Source organism: Asparagus officinalis, chromosome 4, assembly GCF_001876935.1.
Source record: "Asparagus officinalis chromosome 4, Aspof.V1, whole genome shotgun sequence".
NCBI lineage: Eukaryota > Viridiplantae > Streptophyta > Magnoliopsida > Asparagales > Asparagaceae > Asparagus > Asparagus officinalis.
This window is the reverse complement of record NC_033797.1, coordinates 8,921,631-8,932,155: the sequence shown is the minus strand read 5'-3', so window position 1 is coordinate 8,932,155 and position 10,525 is coordinate 8,921,631. Positions and strand designations below refer to the sequence as shown.

The following is a 10,525-nucleotide window of genomic DNA, read 5'->3' as shown; positions in this document are numbered from 1 at the left end:
CTTTCTAGCCAATTTAAATTTCTAGCCGAAACTTGACACACATGCGTAAGAGAAACAAAAAAGAGAGCTACTTAGAGGCAAAAATATAAAAGGCTATTAAATATCTAAATTTTAAGAAAATGGTCTCAAGACTAGATCCAAATCCGTATATGATCTTCTCAACGCGAGAAAAGCTCGAAGTTGTTAGCATCAATCAGCAGAAAAAACTCTTGAGCTAATCAAAAGGATAATGAAGTCTGAAATGAAAATTGTAAACTCCTCCTGTAATTTAAAAAATCAGAAATATAGAATTCTTAGCAGGTAACATCAGCCTGTTACTCGTCAAAACATAACATGAGTCAACGCTCAAGAGTTCCCTTGAAAACCTCCTTCAGACCAGATAACTCGCCGTTAAATAGGGCTATGGATTATATACAAGAAGGAGATACTGATAATAAACACACTCATAAACCTATTCAACCCAATTAATATCCAAATCCTTCAGTTTCATGAGCCATTTCTGTGTATCCTGAGAAACATAAGGCTTATTCGACATCTTTTCCTGAGAATTATGCTCATCAGAAACCTGCACATCGCGTTGTTTCTCTCTCTCTGGGGCAGACTTTCTTCTGGGATGTCTTAGCTCTAGGGACAGAAGACGAGAAACTTCTTGTAGACCACCCCATTTTTCTAGTGCTCTGGCAATATCATACCTCCCTATCGAACAACCATACAAAACAAGGAACAGATATTAGATATGTGTCAAATTAAACGCTGATAATAAAATTGTTGATATCGAGATACCACTGCATATTACAATATGGCAATAGCAGAGAATCTGTCCTCTTTTCAGGAAGCATTTAATAATGTGTGAGCATAGTAGCATCTTTTATAAAAGAGAGCGTTGGCATTTCATGTGTGAGTATATTCCACGCTGGAAAGATTATATTAAAAAAAAAGGACTATAAATTAAAAGGATGGAGGGACAATGCCTAACAACTTAAGTTTTTAGGTTGATTTGGTTTCCAACCTATATTTAAAGTTCATTTAACTCCCAGAAGTGTTCCTTCGAAATTAGAGACAATATCTAACAGCTTAAGCGGCGTTCACAGTCAAATTTAATCAATAGAGTATAAGGTGAAGAGAAATGTAAAAAATCTCCACAAATCTAGAGCAAGTTAATTCCTTAATCTTGCCAAAAGAAATACCAAATTTCTGTAATAAATCACAAATAAAAGGGAAAATGAGGTAATCTCTTCACCTGCACGCTCGAAAGATTTTCTACTGGGCATGTACGCAGGATCCATTCCCCAGCTTCTCTGGAACCTACTTATCTGCGTGGTGAAAGAGCAAATTAAGAAATAAGAACAAATTGAATCTGCAATCTTAGGGATAGCAACCACCAAATTCTGTATATACAAAGAACCAAGAAAAAAACAAAGTAACATCCTTTGTATTCCATATGGTAAAGCAAGTAATCCTTTGATGCACAAACAAACTGGAGGTGAAGTGCAGCCATATGTATTTCAAGTTACCTCTTCTTGCAAGTTCTCAAGATTATCCCAGTATCCCCTTGGCTTTCGATGTTTGTAAGCAAGTGATAGATTCATTGAGTTGGCTACCTTTCTAAATCCACCCATGCGAGTAATTGCCTTTTCGATATCCACTCTACCATGCAAGCGAAGTTGCTTTCTCATGGGCATAAACCCTTCTTGACCATACTCTGAGATATATGCTTGGAGTTCAGCTTTCAGAACCTCAAAATCTCTTTGCAAGCCGGGAACTTTTGGTCTGTGCTTTGATGTAGTTGAAGGCGGAGAACTGGAAACCTCTTCCACTGGCCTGATAACTGATATGTGAGCATTGTTATCAGTGAAAGGAATTGGCTCGTCTGGGATAATTAATGAATCTGTCATGGAAGCTTCTCTTTTTTCAACAAAATCGCGTATAGCACACAAGTTTGATGGTAGATCTTCGTAGATGACCTGAAATATAGGTAACTGGCAATTTGTGGAATCCCAAAAAGTGAGGGGCAGAAAGCAGATTAATTTAAAAAGACAATAAATTAACAAAATTATATTGGTGCAAAGCTCACGTCAATAGGTATAAAGTCCAGTAAGAAACTAGAAGTTAAAATCAGCTTAAATTATACCGGCGAGGAGAAGCCAAAGATACACGGCCAGTTGTATGAGTAATATGGTTAACAACATAAATGCTAAGTGCATTTTCAGTAGTTAAACCTATAACACGTAAGTGGTCAAGCCATGCATGAACTGAAAAGACGGTAGACATAGTAACTGAGACAAAATGACTAAATTTCAATGGAAAATTTAAAAAATGCACCACAGAGTACACTGCCATCAACAATACTTGAAAATTTAGAAGTTCAAACAGCTAATATGGGGATACCTCTTCAACGATAGCCTCTGATAGGAAGGTATCTTTGTGCATTTTAGTCTCCACTATATACTTCAATAGCGTGTGGTGATTTCCAAGTTGTTCTAGAAGCCATTTTCCTTGAAAAGAGTCAAAGTCTCCTTCAACTTGTTCAAATCGAATCTCCTCTTCAAATTTTTCATACAAATCCAAGATAACACGAGCATGAAGCACCATATACAGTAGACCTTTGCAACCCTCCTGTCGAGAAACATCCAGTGAATTCCTTTCCTAGACCTGAAAAACTAATTATTGTTGATTTTGTTGATAGTATCCACATGCTGAATACTATTTGTAATACCCTAACCCTTGAGAGGGTGATATGATTAGTATTGATAGATTTGATTGGAATACTCATACCACCAAGATGCATCTTCTTTTCGGAAACCCAACTCTTAGAAACTCCAAAGTTAAGCGTGCTTGGCCTGGAGAAATTCTAGGATGGGTGACCCCCTGGGAAGTTTTCCAGGGAGCGCGTGAGTGAGGACAAAACGTGCTGAAAAGACATGTGGTGGTTTGTGAGGTCAGTCCATCAGATCTAATAGCGTACCGACTCCGGGATTCCGGGGCGGGGCGTTACACTATTAGTGGGAGCCTATTTATTCATATAACTATTATACATTAAAAATACAGAAAAATGAAGAAAATACTGTTGAATCAAACTGTTACTTGGACTTATCAGCTTACAAACGAAAATTGGTTATTTTTGCAGCCTGCACTTTTCTAAGACAGCATCATCTATGAGTGTCCAGGAGGACAAAATAAATTTAGAAATCTAGAGAAGGCTTATCGTCTTTGAAAGAAAGAGTAAGACCAGTTGTACATAGTGATCTTCTTTTGGCAATGGGCAAGGTTATAGCCTTATAGGACACCATATGTACTACATAGGACGTACATGCTTATTTCTATGTAACTGATCTAACACTGAATGAAATAAGAAACTTGTATCTCCAAGGAAACATGGTAAGTAAGATTTAAGGAAAATAAATTTGGCAACAATCATCATGAGGACCTTGCAGTGATTACAGTGATAAATTTGGCAACAATCATCATGAGGACCTTGCAGTGATTAGGTGACTAAATGATCCTAAAGAGAAAGTCTAGGGGCAGTCGCTCAAAGCGACCGCTCCATCTCACTCGCCCTCTAATAGGCTACATCAGCACAATATTCAATCGGTTAAAGGTAATCCATGTCTCTATTTTAGTAACTATAATTATTATTAATTTTTTTTTGTTAAACTTAAAATGAGAGGAAAGATAAAATCAAGGGTTAATTTCAAAAAAACACTCTTTAACTTTCAGTGTGCTGCACTAAACCCCCTTTATCTTTTTTAGATCACTAAACTCCTCTGAATTTAGGCGTTATTGCACATAATTCTCCTAATTTTTTTTCCTCTAAATTTTACCTAAAATTTTCTTATTTGTTCCCTGAAATTAGAACCATCATCTCTAACATGTCATATGAAAAATATGAGACCATAAAAAGATTAAAATAACCTCTCGGTCTAAAAGAAATTATCCTTCATTTTAATAAAAGTGTATTTCTTTTTGGACACAAAAAGAATTTTCACTTTTTGTGGGAGAAAAAGGAAATAGCATTAGAGCTAGTGGTGCTAATTTGGAGATTAAATAAAAACATTTAGATGAGATTCAGTGGAATAAAAAGTTATGGGGTTATGTGCAATAACCACCAAAATTCAAGGGGGTCTAGTGATATAAAAAAGAATTTAGAAGGGTTTAGTGCAACACCCACAAAGTTCAGGTGGATTTAGTAGAATAAAAAATTTGAGGAGTTTAGCACAATAACCTCAAAGTTCAAGGGTAGTTTCTGAAATTATCCGTAAAATCAAATAGATTGCAATTTTCACATTCTTTAACAACAACAGCAGCAGCAAAGCCTCTATCCCAAGTATATTGCAATTTTCACATTCTTTAAGCATATCGTTTTTTAATTTCAAATCAAATAGATTGCAATTTTCACATTCTTTAAGCATATCCTTTTTTTAATTTCAAACCTACTTTAAAAGTTCTATTATGCTATATAATTTGTATAAAGTGATTATTATCTAATAAAAAATTGATCCACTTATCTACTTTCAAGGATTAAGTGAACAAAAAATTTTAAATTTGCAAATATTAAATCCCCAAAACACTTAGCTCATGTAGATTTGCAAATTTAGAAATTCCAATGTAAAATTATCAATGTTACCTACTGCTACTGGTATCAATTCTGATGGTGCAGGTATGCGGTGAGTATGGGCCTAAGGGTGACTGGGTGAGTGATTATAATCTAATAAAAAAATTTAGGGGGTTATGCGCAATAACCCCTAAAGTTCAAGGGAGTTTAATGATCCAGAAAAGTTCAAGGGAGTTTAGAACAACACCTGAAAGTTCAGTGTTTTCTGAAATTAGCCCTTCATTATATCTTTCCTCTCACTTAAGTTTAGCAAAGAGAATAAATTAAAACAATGATTACAGTTACTGAAATAGGGCATAGATTACCTTAACAGATTGAACATCGTGCTGACATGGCCCTATTAGAAGGCGAGTAAGGTGGGGCAGTCGCTTTGAGCGACTGCTCCTAGACTTTCCTGATCCTAAAAAAGGGCACCAAATAGGGTAATTTATTTCTCTAAGAAAAAATATAGTTAGTTGAGACTAATTTCTGCTGCTAAAGAAGAAAGTGAGCGCATCATGTGAAAATCATTAGTTGCATCATATTTCCACCTTTAGGTTTTCTACAAATTTTACCTGAAGAATGCGAACCTTGTTATTATCCCGCAATAGAATCTTACTGATTGCTAGATTTGGAACAATCCTGCAAAAGAAAAGGTCATAAGAACTTTTAATAAGTCTATAGTTATAGGGGAAAAAGATGATCATGAATCCAAAACCTGCCCTGTTGTCCATACGAGTACAGAATACCTATCCATATGAGTACAGAATACCTATCTACTATAATATGTACATTCTCCACAAAAAAAGAACTGGACTTTGTTGCTAATCATTGATAGCGTAGTTACTATATGAATGAAAAATTCAGTTATGATAATTCCGCGAAAGGGGAAAAAAGAAAAATTCAGCTTTCATATTGTGGAAGAATTTTTTTTTTACTTGGTCTACACTGTAAAAGCAATCTCTATCTTCCAACTAACATATAAACAAAAAGATGAAAGAGAAACAAATCATGTAAGCCATGATTGCAAGTTATAAAAAAATAAAAGAGAAAATTAAAACAATTCATAAAACTGTTGTAGCAAAGAGGAAGATAAAAGTACATACTCTGGCAATTCTTCATAGGAAGTCAATACGCTCCACACTGCCTGCACAGGAGCTTTAACAGTGATGCTAGCAATTACACATCGGTGAGTCCCTCCATTTTCCTTCATCCAAAGCATTTTATCACAGAACCAAAGACATGAAGTGTCTTTCTCACTTAAGTAGAATGCTAGTGATCACAAGTCTAAGATAAAAGAATTACCAATAGGCCATCAAATCTACGAAGATGAACTTCATCTACCATGCATGGCCTATCAAGGCTACAGACCTTTCCAAATACACCCCAATTGCTGTTGTACTCAATATTAGATGAGACAGGAACAGTACTAACACCAAGGCCCGCAAACTTTTCATTGGAATTATTGGAGGATTGGATATCAGATGTAGATGCGACATTGGACAAGATGGCTCCTGCACCATTACCAGCCACAGGTATCTTTTCACTTTCTCTTAGGCTTCTTTCAGCTCTACAAGCCAAGGCTCGCAAGTTCACAGGAAGATCAGAGGTGATAATTCTTTCAATAAAAATGGCTGGAAAATTAAATCTCGGTATCACACTGACATCATATGCCAAATATGATGTTGAAGACCTGTGAGAAAATAAGTACCAAAAGAAAAAATTTCAACCACATGTTTGATATGCCTTAACAATTTATCCAAAAAAGAAAGTTCCTTATGATATATGAAAATGAAATTATAGCTGAAACATTCTGATCGCATCCAATTATGTCAAAAAGATTTATGATCTTTTCTTAAGACTTCCTTAAGATAAATCATTAAATGCAAGGTAAATTGATCCATAGTTCTGTACTATACTCCTTATAGACTACAGCTCCAAATACGTTGCCCCTCCATCATTTGACTTTCCCAAGTGTAACATCAAGTAAAGAGGATACATTTTAACATTAAAAAATTCAACATGCCCAAATATATCCAGGAAACAGCAGAGGTTCAAAGAATTCAAAATGATACAAAATCAATTATCTACTTTTTCTTTACTCTTACTATCTTCAATATATAAAAAAATGAGATTCTCAGGGTTTCTTCCTCAATGACAAACCAAAGAAAGCAAAGCACATGCTTTGAGCTACCTGCCAGGCAACTTAAGGCACTACAGCTCTATAGGTAAGATGAATTAAATTGTAATTACAGTGTAAAAGCCCATAGTTTGAGGCTCAAGCTTAAGGATCAAGTATGGTCCATCAAATGTTGGGAAGTTGTTAACAGAAACTTGACGATAACTGACTGTGAATAGGAGGTAACACTTGGTGAAGGCAGAATTAGGAAAAAAGGACTTGCTATCAAAATGAAATTGAGACGAGAAATGGAAGGGAAGGACAAGCTATGGGCACTTCAATGATTTCCTCAATATTCGGAAAGTTTCAAAAATATAGCAGAAGGAACTGTTCAGTATCAGAACTTTTTACAGAATGTACTCCAAATGAATATCGAAAAAGTGAAAAGTATTGTTTCATACCTCAAAAATAATGGTACCCTAGGTCAAATAAGGGCTCTAAATGACTTTTCGTGGATGATGAGAACAAATTTTAAAAAGATAAAAAAGGGCTCGATGTGACTTTTGTTTTCTTTCGAGATCTTGGGAAAACAAAAGTTAATGTACTTGTCAAGAAACCAAATCGGTCAGATTATATCCATCTCTAGCAACAGTAATCAAAAGTAAGGATGCTTCGCTGTCATTTTGTAAGAGGTAACTTACTACACTATAATACGGTGGAACTCCTGATGCTTAGAATGATAACTAAAACAAAGCCATTAACTACATTGCACGAAAGATTCTTAATAAGATTCTAATAGTATTTGGGTCCTACCTTGGACCAGCTTTGACTGACCATCTCCCTTCAAACTTCTTAAAATCCCCATCAACCATTGAAAATTGAAGCTCGCGCCCATCAGCCTAAAATGAATTCGTTCACAGCTGTTACTGTTATCCGAAAGTTATTTTCAGGTACTAGCTATTTATGATGAAATCTCCTGGGAACAAAGGTCAAATTTTGACATAATCGTAAAATTTTACACATAAACTCTCAAATAATCAGCGTGTCATCAAATCTTACTTATTAAGAAATACTAAAATCTGGCTAACAGAAAAAACAATTGAGCTCAGCATTGTAGGAATAGTTATAACAAAACATATCATTAATATGCAGAAAATTTCCAGGAAACGAAGCTAACTTCAATCAGATGCATGTTTCAGCAGAAGATAGGGGGTGTTTGTCTACTTGCAACTAAGTTGAAAGTATGAAAGTGACTTTTTTTTGAAAGTACGAAAATACATCTAAGTCAGCATACAAGTGACATACATTGTTTGTTTGCAAAAACAAGTTATTATTGAAAGTAGAAAAGTGAGGATGATGTGGCAACATTATTTTGTTTATTTATATATTAAAAAACCATATTTCTCTTTAAATCACTCTCATTCTCTATTTACCATTTTGAACCATATCCAGGACTGAGATCATGTAGTCATCAACACTAATTTAACAAAATAAATAAAACCTAAGTCATATATACCAAAACTAAGCAATCATCATGGATAGTTCTACTATAATCTCATTGGCAAAATTTCAGCAAAAAAGAAATTCTTGGTATTATTAACATTATGATCAAATTATTTTTGTAATACTTGCAAATGGAGATGAGAGAATCACAAAGAACACCCAAGCTACAAAATATAAATAACCCAATTATTTATTTTCAATGAAAACAAATATCAGTGACATATTTCAAACTATTGTTGCAACCAAAAATGATGAGAATAGTATTCAAAACGTGGGGGAAAACAGTGGGATTAGTACTATGGAGGTAAAAAATAAAAAGGGGAATAATACAGCGGGAAGAGAAAAGAGGCGTGAGAGAAAAATTAGAGGACAGGAAATATCGTTGAAGATGAAACAAATCTGATATATTAATTATTATAATATTTTTAATATAATGTGGTCCCCACTTTTTACTTTCATAGCTCACTTCTGCACTTTTTTAGGGGATGTTGAAATTGCAAAAAATCTAATGTGAACTATATTTTGGATCTCACTTTCACTATCACTTTCAATAAAACAAACAAGTGAAGTCTCAAGAATAAGTGACTTTCATACTTACAATTTTCACTTACAACTAAACAAACACGCCCATAAAGCACGTAGCTTTAGTGTTTTCAAAACTCAATTTATAAATAATCTATTTTCTTGACACGTTGGTGTTCACCTTCATTTTTTTTATTTTTTCCAGGAGAGTAGGCACAAAATTTTGACTTTCTCGACACACTTGTATTATGGGTGTTTTCCCCCTGAAGTCTTCCCAAAAACTGACGCTGGTTATATTTTCTCAACACTGTAGAGGAGGTTCCTCTCAAAAGAAATCCATAGGAGGTTAAACCATATGTTTTTCTAAGGTTCAATTCTGAAAACCTGTTTTTCAGATTTGGATTTTTTTTCCCAGATGCGCTGCAAGAGAACCAGATGTTTATTTATGCTGAAAGCTACAAAATCAGTGTTGTTTACTCTCTTCGTCATTGTCTATACAGATCAAAGTTCCATAAGCATGAAGAGAAAAAAACAATCTCACCTAAAGCTCTGAATGGAACAATAATAGATAAATCTCCCATTAATCCAACCCTGTCATTTAACGTTAAGATGATATAAACTATTGATTCTAATGTTGTCATTTTTGAAGTATGATAAGAAAAACGTATGCATTGTTGTTAATATAAACACCACCAGTCTCCTCAAGCATGTAACAGAGTATTTCTTCCTCAGATATATGTTCTTTTTCCATAGATGGAACTATATGACGAAACGCAAACTATTATTTATAAATAGCTCAACTTTAGACTATCAAGCAGCAATCTTTAACACTTTGGTTAATTTTTCTATTAAAAGAAGCAACAGTAACAACTTCAACTTAGGGTATTGCAACCACTTACTAAATCCGGAAACTCTTGGAGATCCAAAACAACTCGAGCCTCAATATGCCAATACAACGCCCGCTGCAATCCTCTTTGCTCTAGCCAAATCCTCCCTTGATGAGGACAAGGAATTCTCCCGCTGCCCCCAAAATCAGAAATCATAAATAACAGGGACTTAAACGGAAAAAGATTCAAAAATTTTACCTGTAAACGAGATTAGGGATGAAATCAGCGAGCCTCTCATAATCAGTGAGCACTCTCCACACCTCGTCAACATCCGCATCCACCAAGATCCGAGCCCTAATCCTCCGTTCCCGCCACGAGACCACGTCGACCTCGCAATGCACGTGCCTCGCCCCCTCTTCGTCTTCATCCTCGTGCCTGCTCTTTGCTTGCGGTTTGTAGCAGCGATTGATGCGGTTTGGTGATATTAGAGATAACGAAACCCTAGAATTTGAAAGGGTTAACGAAGGAGAGGATGAAGATCGTTGATTTTTGCGAGTGGGGAGAAAAGGAGAGGGGGGATTCACAAAGGTGCAGGCTCTCATTGAGAAAGTGAGTGAGTTGAGTTTTTTTTTTTAATATATATTTTTTGTATGTTTTTATTTTATTTTATTTTTTGTTGGCTTAATTTTGAGTGGCTGCTGTTGAAGAGAGAGGCGGGAAGGAGTAGAGGGACACGTGGCTGATCTTTGTGGTTTGCGAATTTTGGGCCGGTGCGGTTTGGCGAAGAGTCCTTGTGTTTGGGCTTTAAATGGGCAAGGTATCATTGAAAATAGTATAACCCGACTCCAATAGGGAATTCGGGTTAGCATAGTGGTTTGTTGTTGCATCCGAAACCGCTGCTGACGGCTTCTCGGGTTGGGACTAGAACTAGCATTAAATTATAATAAATTGTGACTAACACTG

The 10,525-nt window shown here is 35.4% G+C and overlaps 1 protein-coding gene across 3 annotated transcripts; it reads right to left on the bottom strand.

The window, feature by feature from the left end:
- Positions 238 to 10,198, bottom strand: LOC109836542. 3 transcript variants are annotated; one of them, XM_020404459.1, is made up of 10 exons: positions 9,821 to 10,198; positions 9,635 to 9,755; positions 7,524 to 7,609; positions 5,897 to 6,284; positions 5,698 to 5,798; positions 5,167 to 5,233; positions 2,389 to 2,616; positions 1,515 to 1,979; positions 1,241 to 1,313; positions 238 to 696 (listed from the first exon to the last, which is right to left on the bottom strand). In XM_020404459.1, exons 1-10 carry the CDS (start codon positions 10,162 to 10,164, stop codon positions 452 to 454), a joined length of 2,118 nt encoding a protein of 705 aa, XP_020260048.1. In that variant the 5' UTR covers positions 10,165 to 10,198; the 3' UTR covers positions 238 to 451. The 3 variants fall into 3 exon arrangements, with proteins under 3 accessions (XP_020260048.1, XP_020260049.1, XP_020260050.1); XM_020404460.1 differs by having other exon boundaries at positions 1,515 to 1,964; XM_020404461.1 differs by lacking the exon at positions 2,389 to 2,616 and having other exon boundaries at positions 1,515 to 1,964.

Bases quoted from the DNA above. Each gene is read 5' to 3' on its own strand.
- LOC109836542 (XM_020404459.1), bottom strand. From the start codon at position 10,164: ATGAGAGCCTGCACCTTTGTGAATCCCCCCTCTCCTTTTCTCCCCACT. The intron at 5,799-5,896 runs GTAATTCTTTTA...CTTTGGATGAAG, and splicing joins GTAGATTTGATGGCCTATTG to GAAAATGGAGGGACTCACCG. The intron at 697-1,240 runs GTGAAGAGATTA...GTTGTTCGATAG, and splicing joins AAAATCTTTCGAGCGTGCAG to GGAGGTATGATATTGCCAGA.